We start from the raw sequence: 23,521 nt of genomic DNA on the forward strand, positions 1-23,521 counted from the left end.
CCTGGAGTATATTCAGCATGTGGGGAACTGTGACAGCCTCTTAGCTCAACAACTGCTCATTAGGAGAGTCAGAACTGCTCAACTTATGCTGACAAAAAAAAAATCAGTAAGGAACATCTTGTAAATATGCTAAACTCATAAGTGCTCGCTTGGCGTAATTTATAACAACCTGAACAATCAGCTGCTGCTTGCTGAATGCGAGACGACCGCACGATTCCACTTTCCCGCTAATAGGGGCTTGCCCGTTAGCCTTTTGTCAATTTAATATAGGTGTTGACCCAGAAAAGAAAAGGCCACTGGGCAGTTCCTGTTGCTGAATGTGATATAATGAAAAAAATGTATATTGACAATGCTCCAAGTCATTTCCAGCAGTGTATTTGGGACATAAAAGGAAACAAACCTACAGTGTTTTGGTACATTTGACTGGACCATACTTTCTGAGAACCACCCACGTGTTTCAAACTCAATGTGTAGGTTATATGTGATTCTACATTTAAAATTCTCTATATTATCTTGAATCCAGCTACTTGGATGAAGTGAACCAGTATTAAATCAAGCTAGAAATCAAATTAGTTCAAAAGCAAAAAGGGGTCAAATGAAGCAATATGTTATTCAAGTACATCAGAGCTGCCACTTAAATACTCTGACCACTTTGAATAATTCAGTTACCAAAACTCAGATATTCTGCATGTGCAATTGTTTTTCCATTAAAAAGATCTAAAAGTGCAGCCTGTTAAAAATTCATGTTGAGTTTCTGCTGGAGTGTGTTGGAGCTTTCTTGTGCCTCTGGTGCCAGGAGAAGGCTGCAGCAAGCTGCTATTCAAAAAAAATTCCAGCATGGCACTATAATGAGCTGACTGAGAAAGTCACGTAGGAAAAAGAAAGAAAAAAAAATCACATCATAAAATTTTTACGGATGCTCGTGACAAATGTAAAAAAACAAATGTTGCATCATTTTCGACATGTGACTGAACAATTACATCTTCAAAAAGCAACATTTACCTGTTTACTCCTAAAGCCTCATGAATTATTCATGCGGTGTGACCCATAAAGAAAGAACACCTGCGTATGCACGAGATCCAAACAGATGATCTTTTCTTTACTTGTTTATATAATAATGACCTCATTTATAGGGGTCAAGTTAGGAACGTTCTCGTCGTGACCAATCCTAACATTACACGCCAAAAAAGTCCGACCATGCTTTAGCAAGTCGTGCGAATGCGGAGAGGTCGCCCAGACCGTGGAGCATATCCTCCGAGATCATGCAGCTTGAACAACGCTGACTTGCTGAATGTGAATCAGAACACTCTAAAATGGTTGGCTGTTTGGCGTGAAAAGCTATGATGATGATTTAGAAAAGAAAAATACATAGCATGATGGGTTTGAAACGCCATAGTCACATGACTGCTGTGTGTAACAACCTGAAGAAGGTGACAGGCCATCTAAGGAGGTGTGAGTCACATGCACCATTTGCTCACCACCAAACACGGTTAAGGGACTCTCCCGAAGGATTATGGTCATATTTTCCAGGTTCGGGTTAGAAAGAAAAAACAAAAACAAATTAAAGTTGTCAAAATATTTGGATTTTGAATTTATGTTAATCTGAGATCATCGTTGTACCTTGCACACAAGTAATATTGCCTTTTCGGGTTGGTACTGCCGCTGATAAATGACGCCATTAACGGCTTCCAATTAAAGCTTAGGCGAGAAAAATCCATCACGACAGACCTAAACACGAGTCTGTATGGTTGTTGTTGAAATAGCAACAGCAGTTCTACAAATTTAAAAAAAAAATAGACACCGGACTGGCAGATTGCTAAAAGGGACAAGTGGCCACGCATTAAAGAAGGAAGCTTTGTATTGGCACTATGCCCAGTAGATAAATCGCTTGAATTAGGAAAACTTGAGGGAAATGAAGCGTGGCGTCTACAAATCCATCACTCAGAATACACCGTTAGTGCCAAAAAGTACATTTCAAACTCCTTCGGGCACAGACTGTCAGCTCAACAGATGGCTGATCATGTCAACATAGACACTGCTGTTGCTGAAGCACCAACGGAAAGAAAACTATTCTTTTTTTTTTTTTTTTTTAAATCACCCACATTAAACGAAAAAAACCAAGGTCGAGATGTGCGTACCGCACGACAATAAATTCCATTTCCTGTTCTTTAACCTTCATAACGTGAATGAAACCTCCATTACTGATCACCTAACCACATATAAGCAAAACACCTGTGGAGTTATTTCTTTTGACGCTCAGTCTCCCGTGTTATGAGAATCGTTACGACATTCTTCCGCTTAAGCTTACAGAGCCACAAATGAATTTGGTTGCCGTGGAGATTTGGTTCTTGAGCACATACGAGGTACTGAACCCCTAAATTGGTCATGGTTGTTTGTCCGTCAGATGTGAGTGGGGCCAGTCCGAGAGTGTGGTCGGGACCGCTTGCAGCCCGAGGGCTGCCGGTTGCTCACCCCTGGCCTAAAGCAATGTTAATGAAAGATTTCCAGTGATAAGTAATTAAAGATGTGTCATCCTGTACCAAATTAGAACATCCATTTGTCCTCATCAGGAGATGGAGCCTACCTCAGTTGACTTCTAATCATGCCTGATTGCAAAGCACATCCAGACAATTATTCAAGACCGCATTCACATCCGTGCAATATTTATAGCAGGAGTGTCCAAAGTAGGCATTTGTGAAAAATAACATTTGACTTGGCCTGTAACACCATAATCTAAAAGATTGAACAGTTCCCACACCCAACAACAGCTACTAAAAATTTGAATAAATAAATTGCTTTTATATGAAGCTTTTCTATGAAAATAAACTCTATAGTATACAATTTTTCTTCACAGCACCCTGGTTAACACAAAGCTGACCTGGCAGCTTTTTAAAATACCTATAAAAAATGTTAGCATGTTTAATTAAAGTTGAATAATGTCCAGCAAGACGAGAACCCGGAACTTCAGAACTGCGTGGCAGACGTGCTAACCCCTACTCCACTGAGCTGTCACGGAATAGATATATGTGCAACAGAATTAACTTCTGAGCGTTTTTTTTCTTGGCAAACTAATCACGCCCAGTCGATGGGCCAGTGAAGAGTGTTAATGATGGAGGACACCAAAATTGGCAACAGCACATTTTTGGCTTTAACAGCCACTAATCCTCTCTTCTGGGATTGATTGCTTTAGAGGAAATAAAAATTTAAAACTTTACCGTTAATCTCCAATCCCGTGCTGTGTTCATTCATCTTACTTTTAAATGCACGCAAAATCCTCAGAAAATCCAAATAAAAAAAATAAAAAATTAACATTCCCTATGTTTCCTATGGTGAACGTGGGAAAATATAGAAAAATCTATTATCTTCCCTAGCATCATGGGGGCAAGCATATTTCAGGTGCACCAGTGCCCCCCGTGGCCCCCCCTCTAGCTGCGGCAGTGTTTCTATCCCAGATGACTCTGGACTTGTCACCAACCAATCAAAACTCTCCTTCACACCTCAGGACAGAATCTAATCTTCAATTCATTTAACATCCACGTTTGGGGAACATGGTAAAAACCCCACAAGCAAGAACATGCAAACTCAAAACTGTGAAGCACTAGTCCTCCCCCATTTTAACCGACAAAAAGTCATCAATCTAGCAGGCATCCATCAAGGTTGCATTTTCAATCATGAGAGAAAAACAGCTTTGCATCATTGCATCTGACAAGCACACTAGCTTCAAATTCCCATCAATAAGCAGCGCACAGTAAGCCCCCACCCACCCACATAGCACTCCTTTACCTGAAAGGCGCCTCTGTGCACCCGAAGAATGCTGCGTTAGTCGTGAAATTCCAGTAAATGAATGTCAGCCAGTCACTCTGACCTCAAAACTTGTGCGAGTCACTGTTATAAAGAAATATGTGGGTGTTTGCTCATGACTAACATAGAGAAAGTGACTAAAGAAATGATATTTATTTGTGTCTTGACTGCAGCAGTGGGTGTGAGATACTGTGTACTGTATGTACATGTACAAATACATATAAATATATATATATATATATATATATATATATATATATATATATATATATATATATATATATATATATATATATATATATATATATATATATATATATATATATATATATATATATATATATATATATATATATATATATGTATGTACGATACATGTACTGTATTGTTCATGTATGAACAATGGCTGTCATTTTCTTAACGTGACATTTAAGTATATCTTTTGAATGGGTGTATTTTAATCTTCTGAGTTCCAAACATTTTAAACACGAGACTAAAAGTCTAAATCAACTTAATACGACTTGACAAACGGCCTTGAAATAACAGCAATTTACTAAGAAGGTGAAGGAAGCTCAACTCACCGTGATGAGAGTTACAGATGTGATTTACTGGTGATGATGGGTGGATGTTTCGGAAGTGACACCAAAAAAAAAAAAAAGAGGCAGGAAAAATGATAAGATGTTGAATTAAGCAGACTCCCTTCTGGTTCGTGACACGCTCACCAGCATAGCTTCCACTCATATAGGGGGAAAAAATAACATTTGTTCACCGCGGCATGCAGGAGGAGGATACTTGGTAGTTGATCCAGATAAGAGCCAATGGGAGTTAAGAATGGAGATGACGGAACTTTAAAGGGCGTGGCTTGTATTCTCTTTCCCCCGTTGTGGTTTTATGACGTATGTCGGGGGACACCCAAAAATTGAATTTCTGGTAATATGTTCCATTTGTTTATCTCTTGTAAATCTTTAGAGAAATTATTTTTAATATCTGAGAACAAATAACACACTACGGAGGATTCTTTATAACACGGTTTCAAAAACAAAATGACCCAAAAAACAATAGTGGGACGAATATGAAGTTATACTGCCCTCCTCTGACTAAACTTGGGAATTGCTTATTAGTGGTTAAAATGCCCTCAAATCGTTATAGATTAATTTGAAGATTTTGTTTTGGGATTACAGTCAAATCAGATTAAACTGGAAAGTATACATTTTTAAAAAAGTGAACTCCATAAAAAAAACAAAAACAATTCATGTTAAAGAAATGCAAATATATTTTGGTACGCTCAAAGATTTTACTGGTATTTGTAATTTAACTGAGAATTTTGATTTTTACTCCATGGATTTGAACTGATAAATGTACGTTCTACTCCTCACTGTCAAAATAGATGTTTTTAAAACTTTTTAGTTGCTTCCGTATTAAATTTTTATATTGTAAAAGACTGTTATGGACTCCCTGTATACATACATTATAAAGTATATTTACATTTATATTGTGTATATAGTGGTACTTATATTTTGAATTTTTGTCTGCAAATAAATGCAACCATAATCATTTTTCACGTGGCTGCAAATGTATTTAGTCCTGTAATTTGCATTGTCAGGTCAAACTATTTAAGTTTATGCCCACTGACACACAGAGGAGGCAAAGCAACCTCAAATTTATTGCAGGTTATCAGAGTCTCTGAACTATTTTATTACAACCAATAAAAATAAATGTGCATAAAAGTCTTGTGAAAGAAAGCGCAACCATTAAAAGAAATGAACCAACGTGATCCCGCTCATCACCGAGTTCCACTCAGCGAAGGAGCAGTAAAAAGTCGAAGAGAAGAGCAACGGTTGGTCCATGTTTTTTTTTTTTTTTTTTTCAAATCAGAAACTCATTTTATTCTGAAAGCATAACTGAATGACCAATGAAATGAAAACATAAAAATGAAAATAATTTCAAGATGAGGGACACACAAAGCACCTTTATGCAGAACTTCAGCAGTTTAAGCCTTTTTTCATGTCTGAATGTTTGCCTTTTACTTTTAACATTATATACAATTCTAAACTATTAACATATTTCAAGTGCAATACATTTTGACCACCGTAACAGGCTGCTAAAAGTTGATGGACGAGTTTATCGCTTAATGTTTGGGTTGATGCCGTAGTTGTCGTGTTTCATTAACGCCTTGTCTTCCAAGTTCAGAGCAGTATGCCTGATGGAGCCGTTGAAGTTGTGATGGGATTTTCACCTCGAATATACCCAATAGGCCATTGGCTACACCGGGCCTAATTCCAACAGTTCTTCCCATCGGTGAGATACCGGGCAGCACGCGGTAACGCGAAAGGTTACGTTGGGCCTCTAAATCGATTGCCAATGCGGGAAGCTTTTGGTCAAACGACACTTTTGTTCTTTTCTTGCGCTCCGTTTGATTGGACTGACCGTTGTCTGTTCCGCCGGTGTTTGAGGAATTGTTGCGTGTAACCGTTGCGTTATTGCATTGACTGCATATCTGAGGGCTACGTTGCCTCCTAGCTAAAGTAGCGCCTTGGTTGGTAGTCGGTAAAAACATGTCGGCGGTGTAAGAGCTCTTCATGTTTCTTCGTCTCGGTCTCAGCTTGGAGGGAACCAGGATGTAAACAGAGCGTTCTCTCTGGAGGAAAGGCCTCTCATTAGGAATAGTGGAATGCTGGTGTGTTGACTTAATTGTGTATTTTCTCACCTCGATAGTCCTCCCATTGGGCTCGCTCAAATTTCCCCTGAAGTCATCAGTTTCGCAAGCGTTCTGCAACCCTTTATGTAAAAAAAAAAAAAGCAAGATGAACAATGTGGTTCATCAAAAGAGTACTGGACTCACAATCAAACGTGGTTGTGACAGTACATCAGAGATAGATATTCACTCAAATAGTCAATTGTGGTTTCTCAGAGGTCATGTTTGATTAAAAAAAAAAAAAAAAGATTAATAAGAGTTTCAGTTTAATTCACACCCTTGAAAATTCATCACTATGTTCAATCTCCTTACTTTGTGATTCAAAAAGAGGGGAGTGCTAAGAAATACAAAATGGTTGGCGCATTGCAGAGAAAATGAAGCGGACACATCTCGGCGGAGTGGAGGAAAAGGTGAGAGTGAGATGAAAAACCATTTTAAACGATCAACCAATTTTTCACACTGAGCCAGATTGTAACTAAAAACTTTTGCAGTAGCGCTGCTGTCAGTGTCAACCAAAGAGGATCCAGTCACGCTTTTCACCACAAATATGCGTATTAAAGCAATAAAAAAATACACTTCATTAAATATGCATATAAATATATATATATATATATATATATATATATATATATATATATATATATATATATATATATATATATATATATATATATATATATATATATATATATATAATTAAATATGTATAATTAAATGTTTTTTTATCTATAATATATATAAATTCCAATAAAAAGGATTTAATTGTTGGCTAAAAATCCTCAAGAAGGATTTGAATGACTTTTTAGTTGTAAAATTAACTTTTTTTTGTTGCTTTGGCACCTGGGAGAGAGGTGAGATCCAAGCAAAAAGCATATTTCAGGGTGGTGCAGTGCCCCAGCGGCACTCTCGCTAGCTCAGCCAGTGGATAGAATGTCATTCAGTCAGCAAAAGAAAAAAAAAAAAACAGGCAGCAGCATTTTGATAAAGAAGAGCGGAAGCAGGTAAGTTCCATTGACTCAAATCGTAAACCCAACGAAATGAAATCGAATAAATGAAACCCAATGTGACGGGCCAAAATGCAGTTTGATCATCAGCATTCCGTCTCCATTTCACCTTCTTACAAGAAACATTCAAATGCATTTACCTCTGTAGTGCGTCTGAGAAGTGGTGATCCAATGCATCCTATCCACCGTCCTCAACATGCCACTCGTCCGTTCGGAAACCTCTTCGTGATTTTTGGGTTTGGACAAGACTGCTCTCACGGCATTCCTTACTCCCCTCGTAGGTTTCGGACGCTGAAAACAAGAATGATTGGTGGAGGGGGAAAAAGTCAAAAATGGAGATATGATTGAATTTTGTAGAACTATACATCATTTACATCTGAGAAGTTAAAGTCTCCTGTCAACTTGGGTGTCTTTGCCAACGTTTTTGTCTCATTCTCATGCTTGTACGTTGCATCTGAATGAGGTAACAGCAGAACGTTACTAACGTCACCTCATTGTTAGCCACGCGCTAGCAAGCCTCGGTACCTTGTGTTTCGCCGAGCTCAGTGACCTCCGGGGTTGTTGGGGGGCTGATAAAAGAGGCCTCGCTGAACTCCTGCCCGATGACTGCTTGACAATCGGAAGGATGGGAACAATTCAAAATGGGGGATGTGGGATGCATAGGGATGTTGACAGACTTTGTGCTTTCTCTCTGTTTGGAAATCATTTAGTGTTCAAGGTGGGCTCAGCCGCCAACACATTTTGACGAGGGAATCGTCTCGTTCGATTTACATCTGTGAGTTTTGCAACGCTACGGAAGAACATTATTACTCCTCGTGTGTGTCGTGTTTACTTTATAGCCAATAATGATTCAGACTGTTACTTAAAATGATTCAAACTGTTTAACTTACAGCTGTTTACGCATCATTTGTCTTTATGACATCACTGATGTCAGCGTTGACTCAGTTTGGAAAACGGGAATTAGTGGTTTCCATTCTTTTTTTTTTTTTTTGCTTCCGTATGCTAACGTGAGGCTGTTGTTTATTGAAGAGGACTCCATCTGGCTGCAAAAACATAAAAAATAAAAAATCTGACGAGATGATTAAACAGAGGAGCAGATTTTTTTTTTTTTTCCCCACCGCGAAAAGATTCACAAACCGTTCTGGCTGCCAGCCAAATTGCTCATATTCTCATGCATAACATAGAAAGTTGAAAAGTGGCAGTCAATAGTAAGCATGCAGTTTAAATGATGGATCACATTAGCATTCCATTCCATCTTGTTCAAAGATGAATGCATACGTTGCTCTCTGCCTTGGACATTATACAATACACAAAGCTCTCCCTCCCTTGACTCAGCTGCGATGTATCACAACAATCTGCCGCATTGCGCTTTTTAATTGGGATTCCCATGAGATGTGCTTGAAAGTCTCCGTAAAATACAAATGTCCAGCAGGTCGGTAAACAATTAGAGAGATTTGGATTCAATAGAAAAAGATACCATTGGACTGAATCAAATTTTGCAGTGCTTTTAGAATATTGAGGAAATCTTCCTATCCAAGCGTCAGTCTTCATTAGGAAAGCAGTGGGATCTTATTCCATTCACACTCAGCAAGGGGGGAACATGCAAACTCCACACAGGAAGGCCACATCCCAGATTCCAACAACCAAACTCGGAGCTGTAAAATTATGCAAGCCTAGATCAAAAGATGAGTACAGTAGATCCGACAGGAAATGTGGAGAGCGGCCTGTAATGTTTTTGATGTGTAACAATGGGCATGATTAATGTGAACCCAAGGGAATGATTGCAACATATTTGCATCATCAAATATAATACTGTGCAGCAGCGAGGCAGCATTGAGGTTGTATTACTAATTTTATTCATTAATTTGAGAAAAACATTTGAGCGAAGATTTAAATGTACATTTTTAAAATAAAAGTAGTGTTACAAAGAGTGACCCCTGCTGACGTTTTACTAGAATGCAGTTGGTTGTTTACATTTTGCTTCTTTTTATTTCTCGTCTTGAAGCAACAGTATCTAAAGGAAAAGAACACGCCATAACCTGTTCAGTCCCATTTAGTTAAAAGAAAAAATCTAAACGTTTCTATCCCTGTCCTGCAGGCGGCGATAATGAGCATAATTGACAACAACCAATTAACAGACATAAGTGACGAAATGTCCCTTACTCTTACTTCCTGGTTCCTCATCTTGCTGGAAAAATGAGACGTGCTCTTTCATGCTTGTATATTTAATAACAAAAGTGAATAAATGAAGTGGCTTTATTGCCAGCACGTCTATTCAGTAGTTGAAGGTGACTTGTGTCATGTGATCTTCTGCACCCTCTATGCATCAAGTCCACTCCACCTGTAGCTGCTCCCCTCCCACTGTGTTGCTCAGAAGATGGCGTTCACATGGGAAATGAATGGATTCATGTTAGAAGGACAGCGCAGCCTCAGCGCACCGTGCAAGCTTCACTCATGTTCCTGCACTCGAGCGAGCGCGGGCGCCGTTTACTCCTCGCGACCATCTAGACCAGCGTGATGACTTCGGACTACTCTGATGTCGAGGCGTTTTTAGACGGCCACCCGGAACTCTTCGAGGAGTATCTGGTTCGAAAAGCCAAGTGTGAACACATCAGCAGGTGGCTGAGGGAGCACCAGGCTCCTAAAGTAACCACGGCCGATGAGAGACGCGGAGGAACCCCGGCCAGGGAGTCTTCTCTGTGGCCGGCCAATCCGGAAGCTCTGCGGCGCAGGTCGTCTCACATGGAGCTACGGCGCAACTTCGCCCGGTCCAAAGCCACCACGGCGCACAGGACCTACGATGAGCACGCCAGCTTCAGCCAGCAAGACCCGCAATCCAGCATGAGGCGTCGCGCGCTCCTGCGTAAAGCCAGCTCGCTGCCTCCTACCACGGCGCACATCCTCAGCGCTCTGCTGGAGTCTCGAGTCAGCGTGCCACAGTACGCGTCCACCGCCACCGACCACAAGTGTCGCCTCAGGGAGACCAACGAGAGGGAGTTCTTCTTGGAACTGGTCAAAGACATCTCCAACGACTTGGATCTGACCAACCTGAGTTACAAGATCCTGATCAACGCGTGCATCCTGGTGGACGCCGACAGGTGCTCCCTTTTCCTCGTGGAGGGACCCCCGCACAAGAGGACGCTGGTGTCCAAAGTGTTTGACGTGCACTCGGGCACCACGGTCAGACCCTCCTCCTGCACCCTCAACTCCAGCGAGGTGCAGGTGCCATGGGGAAAGGGCATCATCGGATACGTGGCCGAGCATGGAGAGACAGTCAACATCCCCAACGCGTACGAGGTAAATGGAGTAAAGCACGAAATAAGATGCCAATTTGTTGATAACAATAATAATAATAATAATAAAATATATACATAATATATGAAATAAAATTGAGTAAATTTAGCATGATCAGTTATTAAACAATATTACATGAACATGAGAATTGAAAAATAAACTGCCAAATGTCATAAGTGCAAAAAAATCGCACTTCAATATATTGAAGCACTATATTTGATGACCAATTGCGCAATCTAATGAGTTGTTTCATTGTTTAGTACATTGATATTATTGACAACCATATTGACCATAGCAGATTATTTTTCTACAGCTCCTACGTCTTCACTACTATAAAGTAGCTCATTAAATCTTAAACTTATTGAAGACATTTAAGAGACGTATTAATATGGTATGGTCACTATGGGCCTATGACTTATTTTGCCTTATAAAGCTTTAGGGCAGTCTTTCATAAATGTGCTTTTTAAAATGATACATTTGTGAGGGAAATCCACCTTTTGTTTGCATATAAGCTTGAATTCATCTTATATCATTGATTATTTCAAATCTTACATTCAAATGTTGCACTTATTTATTCATCATGTAATATATATTAGAGGGTTTTAATTATTGAATATACATGAAAGATATTTTGTCCAGTTTCTCATATACATCTCAGCTATAAAGTCATTTCGTGTGATCAGGAGTGAGGAGTCAATGCAATCGTTTACTTTTGAGGTCCACAGTTAGTGTCTTCATTGTGACATAACCAGAATAATGACCAACATTTTTGTCACGCTCAATGTCCCCGACAATGGCCGATGACAGGGCTGATCTTCATAAGTGCTCTGGAGGCTGCTTAAATCAAAGAAAATAAGTATCATCTTACAAAAGGGGCGCTTTGACGTGTCTTTCAGGACCACCGCTTCAGTGACGAGATTGACAAGTTAACCGGTTACAAGACTCAGTCCATTCTCTGTATGGCCATTTGCAACAGTGATGGAGAGGTCATTGGCGTGGTCCAAGCAATCAACAAGAACCCCACGGGAACGCCTTTCACTGAAGATGATGAGAAGGTGAGACATCTCACACAGGTGAGACACTCACATTACATCGCCCGCGGTCAATGGGCCGGATAGAAATACCGAGAGCTGATAGACGTACGGAACGTTAAAGAGATCGAGCAGGAAAGCAGTTTGAGTGTAAACACTTCGAGCAAGGACATGTTTTTTTTTTTTTTCTTCTGAGTGCATCAAAGCTCTTCCTACTGCCCTTATTTACACTCTTTGTATATTGCCCATGACGTCGTACATAGTTTGTTCGACTTGCCAATCCATTTAGACAGTTGAGATGTCTTTCAAATTATTTCCACTCAATTAGAGTGCACGCTACTTCACTCGCCTGCTCACCTTGAGTTGATTATGAGATTGTCCACAAGGTGGCAGAACTGAGTTGTTTCATCTGTTCATTTAGTTTTCTTTGACCTGTTAAGTTTAAACCCCCTTGATGTGAATCGCTTTCATTATGAAATCCGTTTGCAGTTCACGGAGGAAACTGTTTTCACCCACAAGCTACTGATTTATTTATTTTTTGGTAAATGTTTGTTTGGTCAACCAGGTGCTTCAGATGTATCTACCGTTCTGTGGGATCTCCATCTCTAATGCAAAGTTGTTTTCTGAGTCTCGCAAGGAGTATGAAAGGAGCAGGGTGAGTGATGCTTCAAAATACTTTTACACAAAAAAATCAAATAAAATCCTTGACATGATTTATTGTATGGCTAATGTGATCAATTTGATTGCATTATATGGTATTGTTAAGAATTCCACACTACCTTCTGTTGCTTCAGGCTTTACTGGAGGTGGTCAATGATCTGTTTGAGGAGCAGACCGATCTGGAGAAGATCGTGAGGAAGATCATGCAGCGAGCGCTGACTCTCCTGCAGTGTGAGCGCTGCTCTGTACTTCTTCTCGAGGACATCGATTCACCGGTGAGGCCTTACTTAAAAAAAAAAAAAAAAAAGCTTTTTATTTTAATGATTAGAGGTCTTTGCTTCCCTTGAGGAGCAATTAAAAACTTAACGCAATGTGTCCTGGAAGGTTGTGAAGTTCTCCAAGACGTTTGAGCTGATGTCCCCCTTGAGCAACATGCATCATGACATCAGGTAGATAAATTTAAAAAAGTTTCCAGAAAGTCAAATTGAGTTTAGCTTTAGGCAGCAGGACAGCAGTTGTGTTTGAAAGCTCACAGTTATTATAAATTTTTTTTTTTGTGGCATTCTACCCATATGCAGCATCAGCATAGATAAACTGTCGTGCTCTGATTGGCTGATCAATAATAGCATCGCTGAGCTGGTGGCCTCCACCGGACTTCCCGTCAACATCAGCGACGTGTGCCAGGACCCGCGCTTTGACGCTGAGGTTAGCTTAGCATCAATTTATTTTTTACTCTTTTTTTTTTTAAAATCTTTATATAATTTGAAAATCTTTTTTATTTTTATCTATATTTATTTTTGAATAATCAAAAATTCATTTTAGCACTTTACAACGGAATAATCGGAGTACTTTGTGACAATTTTACATTCACTTATAAGAATTTCAATAACTATGCTAAGAATCTGTGTTTATAGGCAGACCAAGCCTCGGGATTTCATATCCGATCAGTGTTGTGTGTGCCGATCTGGAATCGAACGCATCAGATTATTGGTAGGTTTGACAGATTACATCAATTTCACTTTTCTCCCAAAGTCATTAGGGAAGCAAAAAAATGACAGAATGGACCGTAGATGGACAAATAGTAGCATAAAATTCTTTAGCTAGCAAATTACGGTTGTTGAGAATGATTTAACAGCGCCCTCTACTGGTAGCTGTCAAATACTGCACTCTAAATGGTCTTCCAACAGTTTTTCATTGGCTTATAAAGCAATCTTGATTGGGCCCTATGAACTCCGCCCAGCATCAATTCTATTGATCCACATTGCCATCCGTGCCTGCTAAATAGTTAAACGTTTTATTTCATGTGTGTTTGCTCCTCCGCAGGGGTCGCTCAAATATTGAATCGTCTCGACAGGAAGACCTTCAACGATGCAGATCAGAGGCTGTTTGAGGTGTGCAATTATTTGGAGGGTGCCGGGTTTTCTATAGAGTGACCACATAAGGCACGGAAAAGATTTTTTCTCCTGTCTGCTATTTTGTTTTTTGTGCAGGCGTTTGTGATTTTTTGTGGACTTGGCATCAACAACACAATGATGTACAATCAAGTGAAGAAGACCTGGGCCAAGCAGTCCGTGGCATTGGATGTAACAGAACTCATCACAAGCAATCTCAACAGTTTTTAAAAATGACAACATTATGTGTTTGATTTGAAATGTCGTTCGGTTACACAAGTTACATGTTTTTTTTTTCAGATGTTATCCTATCATGCTACATGCTCAAAAGTTGAAGTTGATAGACTCAAGGTAATCTCGGGTCTACTCTCAGTTACGATTACTCGACTTCCCGCTTGACCGGAATCACGTTTTGTTTCCGACCTTCTCCGTTCAGGCTGCAAAGATCCCCCTGAGCTGCGAGCTCGGCATTGACGAGTTCCATTTCAACGACTTCTCTTTGGACAACGACGCCATGATCACCGCTTCCCTCCGGATGTTCCTAGAACTCGGCGTGGTCCAAACTTTTAAAATAGACTACGAGGTAAATTCCAGTTCAAAGTCAAGGTCGACTATTATCTAGCGTTTATATTTTTCTTCAGGTTTTATGTCGCTGGCTTCTCACCGTGAGGAAGAACTACCGAACTGTGGCCTACCACAACTGGAGACATGCTTTCAATGTGTCACAGTGCATGTTTGTTATGATCACAGTAAGTCTCACGTGACAAGGTTGTAAATCCACTTTAATTTATTGGAGTTGTCTTTATCAATTACTATGTGAAACTATGTGCCCCCTATCCACTCCTGACTCATAAATACGCTCCAGCTAAACTGCTATATTTTAAGTTTTAGTGCAGCCTTCAGGCATATAGCTTAGCCTAACCTTGCCCCCGTACACCCGGCTCATGTTTTACGTACCCCTTAACCCCCCCCTTGACGCCGTTCTTCTTTGCATACAAGACATTAAGTACCATATTGGTTAGAATTATAATTTCTTTATAGTCAGCCGGCTTTCAGGACGTTTTATCTGAGGCGGAGATTCTAGCGCTGATGGTTGGTTGTCTGTGCCACGATCTGGACCATCGAGGAACCAACAATGCCTTTCAAGCTAAGTAAGGCTCAAACATATGTGAGTGATCTATGATGGGTTTTCATGTTTCTACTGTGTCCCCAGGACAGGTTCTGCTTTGGCGTTGCTCTACGGGACCTCAGCTACCTTGGAACATCATCACTTTAATCATGCAGTTATGATCCTACAAAGTGAGGTGAGGTCTGTCACAGGACACCAATGACTCCCAGTGAGGGAGCTAGGAGCCTTTTTTTTTTGGGAGCGGGGGCAAATTTGACAAACTCAAAGAATTCGTCATAAAATGCTGATAAAAAAAAATCACTCCATGTTCCCGACTGGGAATAGGTGGAAAGTGGGGGAAAAAAACCCCTGGAAAATACTCAAAAGTCAATTATCTGGCTTGGCACCATATCTCAAGGGAGGCCAGTGTCCCCATGGCCCCCCTTCTTGTTCCGCCAGTGCTGCCTAATGGGACATAAAATAACCTCTATTTGTGACAGTGACTTATTCAGCATAAAGCAAGAGCGGAGGTCAGTCCAAAATTGATTTTGAAGGTTTTTAGTGCTTAGAAACGATCGAGACACAATTCTCCTGTGGCAGTGAGCACGGAAAGATTTCTGAGACATTTGTGTCCAATTCACAATAGATGGATTATAAGAGCAGTGTTTATCGATTGATTTGTTCTTAACAAAGCGCAGAAAATGTCACTGCGTGTTGCTAATTAACATCGCTAATGGGGACTTCATTAGACGATGAACTTGCCAATACAATTGCTTTAAGGAGACATTTCTGGCACTGTTACTCATCGTTGCCTGCAGGACCGTATGGGGACTTATGTATTATTTATTTTTCAGGGTCACAATATCTTTGCGAACCTCTGCTCCAAAGAATATAGCAACATGATGCAACTATTGAAGCAGGCCATTCTTTCCACAGACCTCACTTTGCACTTTGAGTAAGTAGTCTTTTCACTGGATGAAGAATTATTAATTCTCCAACAACAAAACAGGTTTTTTATGAAAAGAAAATCTCGCTGCACTGAATAGTTTTAGTTTTTTTTTTTTTTTTATCGCTCTCTCACGCGTCCTTGACGATTTGGCTTTGCTTGCAAAGGCGCAGGAGCAAGTTCTTTGAGAGCGTGCTCGCTGAAGAATTCAGCTGGACGGAAGAAAAACACAGAGAGGTCCTCAGGTATTTTGTACGAAATAACAAATACACAGTGTATAAATCGATGACTCGCTGTCAATGAGATTTTGGGGGGGCGGGGCTTTAACAGATCCATGTTGATGACAGCCTGTGATTTGGGAGCTGTCACTCGGCCTTGGGAGATATCCAAACAGGTTGGTGCATTTAACATTCGGAATATTCTTCTTTAATGAAAAATTAATTAATTATTAGGTCTCAACAGCTCCTCGGGCTCAACAAAATTGCACGCTCCATACAGTTGTTATGATTCTCAGCCAATGTCGTATCAATGTGCCCATTTAGGTTGCCGAGCTAGTGACGAGTGAATTCTTTGAGCAAGGAGACAGAGAGAGGTCGGAGTTGAAGCTCACCCCAGCGGTAACAACACCCATTAAAATTGATCGATTTTGTTTTGTTTTGGGTGTGTAGGTTTTTTTTGGTCTTATTTTATAAATATTAATCGTCTATATTTTTGTGTATATTACGTAGGCCATATTTGATCGAAATCGGAAAGATGAGCTACCTGCTTTGCAATTGGACTGGATAGACGGCATCTGTAAACCTCTTTATCAGGTCGCTGACACACGATGAAAATGCTCATTTCATTTATGAATCGTTTTCATCCCGTGATACAAATATTATTTTTCTCTCCCGCATTCGCAGTCCCTGCTGAAGCTAAACAGGAAATTGCAGCCAATGGCGGAAGGGATAGATGCCAACCGAAAGAAATGGCAGGAGCTGTGCGTATTTAATGAGCACGCACACGATGCTTCAGTGGTCAGTCAGAGTCCCGAGGGTGGAGAAGTCAACGAGGAGTCTGACGCGAAGCCAGCGGAAAACACCAACTCGGGGTCAAAGGGTCAAGCATAAAGTTTGGAGTAACCAACTTGGAGATGAATACTATCTTTATATATTTTGTGCACTACTTGCTCAAGAGTCACATTCAAACTCATGTAGTGACATTTTTCACTGCTCAAGCTTTTCATTAATGACCTTAATAGGTCATTAATACTGAAATGTTATAAAGTGACATTTGATGTAAACATACTTTTCCTATGGATGCTGGCACAAAGCAGTTGAAATATTTTACCCCCCCCCCCAAAAAAGTCAAAGTGTTTTGTACCATCCTGAATGTAGACATTCCTGAATATAGCGATTTAGATTCCTTATTGATTTCCGATTATTGATTTTATATACTGTATACAAAAGATATTTATCCCACATTTTGGATGTATTGGCCTTTTTGAGGGAATGAAAGCTTTTTTTTAAGTGTTGCAAGAAGCCTTGGCATGGAACAAATCATTTTTGGGGTGTGATGTCATCATTTGTGGCATAAAAGGAATCAAAAAAGCAAGATCATCGAGCAAGCAAAGAGTTTGAAAAGAACCGTCTTTTGATTCCTTTCCTTTTTCTTGAATATGATGCGTTTGCTGCTTGTCTGCCCCAGCCCCCCCCCCCCTTTCTGGTTTTTCTTTTTTGCTGCATGGCCACATTCACAATATTTGTAGTGTAACCAAGCCTCGGGTCGTTAAAGTGTTGTTGCTGTAAACGGCATGTTTTATATCGGTTCTCAAACTGTGAGGCTATTGTGTGCATTCAGTTGCCTAAAGCACTCAAACAAAGGAGCTCCAATATATTTTTTATATGGATCTTAAGGTGTTTTCTTGTTTGTTTGTTTTTTGCTGAAAGTGGAGCTATGTATTTGCAGTATTTTGTAAAAAAAAAAAAAAAAAAAAAAAAAAATATGCTCGTTCATTATCATACCTGCATTTTGTCACTATGACAGCATGCTGATCACTTGGGAAAAAAATTGCATCAGCATGTTCAATGCCTTTGAGTCCCTGATGAGAGTTGCTATTGCATGCCATTCCTCTCAAGGACACAAATACAGATGCTGCTTGACAAAAAGAAGACTATCGTTTTACACCATAATTCAAAGAACCGTTATATTCATTGGTGTGGAAAATAATTTCTGCAAATAAAAGGCCTGTAACATTGAAATTGTATAAAGATTCTAATAGGTATAGAAACTGATCTTTGTGGTATTTATTGACATGGAAGGTTTTGGAAAAACTACTAATTAAATGCACCAAATAATTATGACCCCCTGAAAATTGAGTCTTTGAATAAAACTAATCGATAAAATTCCAATATTTGAAATCTTGTTTTTAACATGCAAGCACTCACAGTGGACAACGAGGCACATTAGTGTACTAACTGAAGGAAAAATGCATTTTAGCGGACTACATAATTCTCATTCTTTGCACATGTTTTTGGCAATTATTTTCAAATTTGGTTTCAAATCTCTGAATTGACTTTAAAAATGCGTTGTCACTTTCATCTGGAATTTTAGAAAATGACATTAAAATTGGATGGAAATTAAGATCAAATTTTGTTTTTAAATCATACATTTTATAGGAGATTGTAAAACTAGCAAGTCATATATATCATTTCAAAAAACCAGAAAAAAACCAACAACCCTGGGACGTGATGTCATAGCGTAAAGTAAACCTTCCACGGTTACGTAAGGAAACATTTTGAAAGAGGGCATACAGTAAAATTCTTCACATATTCATCTAGTCTCTTTCTTCATCTGTGGGCAATGTTTGATGTTCTGACTGAATAAGGCATGGAGGTGAGGCTAGCATAGCAACAACCAGTGCACTTTAAAGCGCATGCAGCTGCCTGCGCCCAGCCAGCCAGCCAGCCAGCCTGAGCGGAGCCTTAATCTATAATTTAACACGAATTGACTGTCTTCTACACGGGGTCGATCATCACCAGGGAGAGAGAGAGAGAAAGACTTCCGACCTCATTTTCGATATTCTGGGCCAGAGATTTCTCTCTCTCCATCTCCCCCCCCCCAACCCACCCACTTCCCCATCGCTTTGCTCCCTTGTTCAAAACATACACACTTCTATTCAGGCAAAGTCATCATCATTGCGTCACATGACTTTTTGCTTCCTGTGTAAGGGTGAATAATCTGTGCAGGTTGTGTACATAAATCAAATTGGAATGAAATCACAATTTACCGCCTATTAGGGCAAATATTCCGTATCTATTATTAAACACCAGGGCCTTACAAAAGTAATTGTGTGATGTGGACTTGAAATATTAATACATACTCTCAATTGTTAAGGCAGTAATAGTTTTCCTTGGCTCATTTAATGATTACATGAATGAATAATCAGCCTCATAATTAATTGATCATATATATATATGTCGACACACTTAAAACAACAGTCAGGTTTGAATTTGAGACTGTTAAGGAAGATAAAAGAAATATTTTTATTGTGAGTGGAATACCTGAACACAGATAGGCAAAGTAATTTAAATATTCATTCCGAAAATCGGCTTGGTTTGACTGGTTTATCACACTAAATAATTGATCAATTGTTCAAATAGAAATCGTAAAGTAAGAATTTAATAGAATAAACAATTTTGGATTTACATATTATTTTTAATCAATTGGAAAATGGATGGATGGAAGTTATTCTTGAATAATAAAGAAAATAATAAGTTGCATATTTATCAAACTACTGTATTTTATTTTGTAATACATATTTTACTATGCATATTTAAAATATCTAAGTATTCATCAATTTTATGTAAGTATCATTTAAAATAAATGTTTCTTTTCTCCAAAATGTGCATAATGCAACAATAGCTTGAAATAGTACTTTTTTTAGGGGTTACAAAAAGTAAAAAGTCAAAGAACCACTGGTCCAAAACATCTGCACAAAACTGGATTTTCTATTCTGGTGCCAACTTCCACCAGACTCGTCGGTTGCGTTCAAACAAGTCTTTGAAGCATCACTGCTCGCTTTGTTTCCGAGATTTGGTCACCAGATAAGCTGTTTGAATGTCCACAACAGATGCTCGTGTCTCATTTACCCTGACAAGAAAATCTAGATTGAAGACCAAGTTTGACCTTTGAGCCCACCTGCAGTCAGTCACCTCGTCGCCGCGAGGCCTGCTCGCTCACAACCGTCGGAGTCTCGAGCAGTCTAAAAAAGAAAACTAGTGGACTGCGGACTTACTTAGATTGTCTTGTACTGACTCCTGCAGTGCCGCGGGCTGTTTTCCAAAACCTTCCACTGTTGCCATGAAGCAAAGAGCCGGTCGAGATGGCTGCGTGTTTTTGTGCTTTTGCTGCCATGCCTGCACATCTATCACAATCAAAGTCTCTTCAGTGTTTTGACATGAAGATGAATAATTGATTCATGCATACTCACTCCAGAGTCCCGCGGCGCTGCAGTTTGCGAAGCGCTGCTGACAGTGAGAACTTAACTGTTGCAGCAGCTTGTTGATATTTGTCATGTCATTATATGCAAATATTATTTATAATACTGATATTTGTATGGTCGACGCCTATCTATAGCTATGTAGCTCACTAGCTATCTTATAGCTATCTAGCCAGTTATTTATCTTATAGCTAGCTAGCTAGCTAGCTATCAAACTATCTAGCTAGCTAGCTAGGTATGTTTTACAACACGTCAAAACGAACATATCACATACGTTTTAAACGAGAATTTGACTATAAAGGGAAATTACAATATATGAAGAGAAAGGTTGTGTCAAAACTGTCAGGGCGCTTGTGTCATATGTAACTTGGCAGGTTGGCAGACTTCAGAAGGAACAGACAACAAACGGTAAAGCTAAGGTCATAGAGAAGGTCAGTCTGTATACGTGCGTGCCTTGCGGCAACACACCAACACTGACGCAGAAAACCTAATTCCCATTCACCCAAAAAGGATTTCCTAAAAATATATTTTTGTCCATCTATGTATTTATGGCAACGACGTATATTGACAAGCAGAATAATCAATTGCTCTTCTGAGTCACATAAGTACCATTTTGTGAGTAATATGAGACGAGATCATAATTATTTTGTTAAATTTAAAATATTTTTTTGTGATTTTGTTTGTGCCTAGATGCTTTAAGATTTTTGCCATGCTTTGACGCAATAAAACACTGGCACATCCCCGTACATTAGTATTCTATGCAAGTACCACGTATCTCTACTGCCTTTTTTCATTTGATCAGTTTATTGTATTGAAATTTTAATGTATCTGCCAAAAGTATTGGAACACCCCCCTAAAAAATACATCTATTGATTTGAATATATTGGAACAACAAATGTGCATTTTGGACAGCAAAAAAGTCTGACCTTTTCTCAAAACAGATGGAAGCCACCACACTTATAAGTCAACAAGATGGCTTGCTTGTTGATACACCCGCAGTGATGAATATATCCCTCAATAAATGATGTTCTTTGCGTCATATTTATGAGAACGTGCACCCGGGCTCTTATTCAACAAGGTTAGAAGACTAATGTTATACGTCTCGGCCAAAGTACATTTCCAAGCGACGCTGTAAGTGCCACCTTTCAGAATGTTTAAATGTACATGTTCTGCGACACAACATGAATCATTGCTCAGCACTTTAATGTTGCGACAGTGCTAAAAGGCAGTCCAAAGTTTGTTTGCATGTGGAATCTATCATTCCTATCATTCCATTCCAGCTAGCCTTCAACATCTGAATTCTTCTTACAAGGTTTTTCAATAAAAAAAAAACAAAGAAAGAATTGCGTCAGTTGTATTAACCACAATGTGATTCAATACTGGCTTTCCATTCGAAAAGGCATAATTTAATACTAATAAATAAAAATGAAATAAATTCAAAATGTATACTTGATGAATTGAATTAGCAGTATTTTTTTTAAATCCATCTACTGGATTTAACTTTTCAACAGCTATCTATCTATCTTCAAAGCAAAATGGGCCCTTGCATTGGGGAGTGTTGAATCATCTGCATCAACCGCTCATCCATAACAAGCACTTACATTTCCTCGCCTCTTGTTTACTAGTGCCGAAGAAGCCGGAGCCCTGCTGTCTCCGCCTTAACGAGGCAAATGTAAACTGACCCGTGCTCGCCACTTCATATCCTGACTAGTAAGAGGCTGTTTCCTGTACGGCAACATTAACCGGAGGGACCACTAAAAGTTTCCTTGCCTCACTAAAGTAACACACTCCAGTCCAGGAATGGATTGGATTTCAATTGCATGTGACGATGATGTAAATCAACTTTGTGTTCACTCGGACGGACACAAAGCAAGTCTGGTTTTTATGTGAGGTGAATGGAAAAAAAGCCACAATTCAGATTTTCTTAATAAAAATTCGATTTGAATACTTTGTTGCGCCCATGTTTGCATTATATGGGGATTGATATGATATGCTGTGATTAACTAGCGTTTGAGTCAATTAGTTCATATCTGGTGTTTTTCTTTTGCATCTCACTGCATTTAAAATAGTTGAAAAGGTCTCGATAAATTCCTGTAATCTCAAATATGAAAAGAATCAATTGAAGCCACACAACGGTCAGAATTCAAGTACGACACGCACAAAAAAAAATGCTCCATAGAAAAGAAAACATTTCCCTTTCAGCTATTCAAACGTCACTCCTGTGCCTGTGTAGACTTTGAAGGTCAATCCCTCGCAAGGTTTTGCAGATTATTTTTTTTTTTTGCTCTTTTGATGAAAATGAAAAGCTGGTTATCGTGTTCTGCCTACGCTAAAAACGTGTCCTTCAAGTGGCGTTCAGGGCCTCGCTGAGGTGCAAAGCTTTGACGAACAAAGAAGGGAAATGTGCGGGAAAGCTTTAGTGTGGCTCTGTGTGCCGAGGACCAGTTAACTTGAACTAGCAGAACAGGGGAAATTAAAAAAAATAATAAAAAAAGACTTGGAACTCTGGTCACTCATAGTGAATCGGGATCAATCTTTTCTCATTTTTACCTTGACAGTGGGAATCTATACAAGGGTTGCATTCAAAAAGGGCTCAGGCAATGTGCCTGGCTTGGGGGTTGGGTGTGTGTTGGGAGTCTGATTTAGGAATGAACGTGATAATTCTTTTCACTGTGTAAACTGGAGCGTGTCATTTCATTAACAACCTTATTTCATTTTTATTGCTCTGGGCAGTGCTGGCTTCATTCCATTCGGCTTTTGACAAAAAGTGCCTCGATGCATGTCATTATTGAATGAGGAAGGCCGCAAATGAAATGGAATATACACGGACCGGCCGCGACATTATGACCACTTGCGTATTTGACTCGCTCGTGTAACAGAGGCAAGCAAAAATGTTACGTTTGAACTGTTGCACGCTACTGCAAACTATGCCTGGGAAAAAAAAAAGTTCATATTCTCAAAAGTTATCAAACTTACTGCCCTGTAGTTTGGCCGAGAAAATGCAAAGGCAACTCACACAGTAGCAGAGATAGAAATTCAAAATGGCGGTTTGCATTGATGCCATTTCTAAACCCGAGGTGACAGCGCAGGCCTGTCGTTGGTGTGTTACTA

The 23,521-nt window shown here is 39.5% G+C and overlaps 2 protein-coding genes across 2 annotated transcripts; one reads left to right on the top strand and one right to left on the bottom strand.

Moving 5' to 3' along the window:
- Window positions 1-5,439: 5,439 nt before the first annotated feature.
- LOC147051994 (uncharacterized) lies at window positions 5,440-8,972 on the bottom strand. Its single transcript, XM_085918443.1, has 5 exons — window positions 8,026-8,972; window positions 7,875-7,954; window positions 7,641-7,791; window positions 6,509-6,579; window positions 5,440-6,439 (listed from the first exon to the last, which is right to left on the bottom strand). Exons 1-5 carry the CDS (start codon window positions 8,204-8,206, stop codon window positions 5,930-5,932), a joined length of 993 nt encoding a protein of 330 aa, XP_085774569.1. The 5' UTR covers window positions 8,207-8,972; the 3' UTR covers window positions 5,440-5,929.
- Window positions 8,973-9,843: 871 nt separating this feature from the next.
- pde11al (phosphodiesterase 11a, like) lies at window positions 9,844-18,270 on the top strand. The gene is made up of 20 exons (XM_085917568.1): window positions 9,844-10,797; window positions 11,691-11,849; window positions 12,391-12,480; window positions 12,620-12,760; window positions 12,870-12,934; window positions 13,064-13,190; window positions 13,400-13,475; window positions 13,809-13,876; window positions 13,976-14,068; window positions 14,177-14,227; window positions 14,313-14,459; window positions 14,518-14,625; window positions 14,918-15,027; window positions 15,090-15,180; window positions 15,839-15,939; window positions 16,098-16,175; window positions 16,261-16,324; window positions 16,473-16,547; window positions 16,659-16,742; window positions 16,833-18,270. Exons 1-20 carry the CDS (start codon window positions 10,018-10,020, stop codon window positions 17,037-17,039), a joined length of 2,715 nt encoding a protein of 904 aa, XP_085773694.1. The 5' UTR covers window positions 9,844-10,017; the 3' UTR covers window positions 17,040-18,270.
- Window positions 18,271-23,521: the final 5,251 nt, after the last annotated feature.

The sequence above is a fragment of the Syngnathus leptorhynchus genome, chromosome 8, assembly GCF_054491065.1.
Source record: "Syngnathus leptorhynchus isolate UIUO chromosome 8, UIUO_Slep, whole genome shotgun sequence".
Taxonomy (NCBI): Eukaryota; Metazoa; Chordata; class Actinopteri; order Syngnathiformes; family Syngnathidae; genus Syngnathus; species Syngnathus leptorhynchus.

Coding starts and splice junctions, on each gene's coding strand:
- LOC147051994 (XM_085918443.1), bottom strand. CDS start 8,206: ATGATTTCCAAACAGAGAGAAAGCACAAAGTCTGTCAACATCCCTATG. Junction 7,955..8,025: donor TGAGCTCGGCGAAACACAAG/GTACCGAGGCTT, acceptor TACCTCATTCAG/ATGCAACGTACAAGCATGAG. Junction 6,580..7,640: donor TTCTCAGACGCACTACAGAG/GTAAATGCATTT, acceptor TTTTACATAAAG/GGTTGCAGAACGCTTGCGAA.
- pde11al (XM_085917568.1), top strand. CDS start 10,018: ATGACTTCGGACTACTCTGATGTCGAGGCGTTTTTAGACGGCCACCCG. Junction 11,850..12,390: donor TCACTGAAGATGATGAGAAG/GTGAGACATCTC, acceptor TTGGTCAACCAG/GTGCTTCAGATGTATCTACC. Junction 14,069..14,176: donor AGCAGTCCGTGGCATTGGAT/GTAACAGAACTC, acceptor TTTTTTTTTCAG/ATGTTATCCTATCATGCTAC.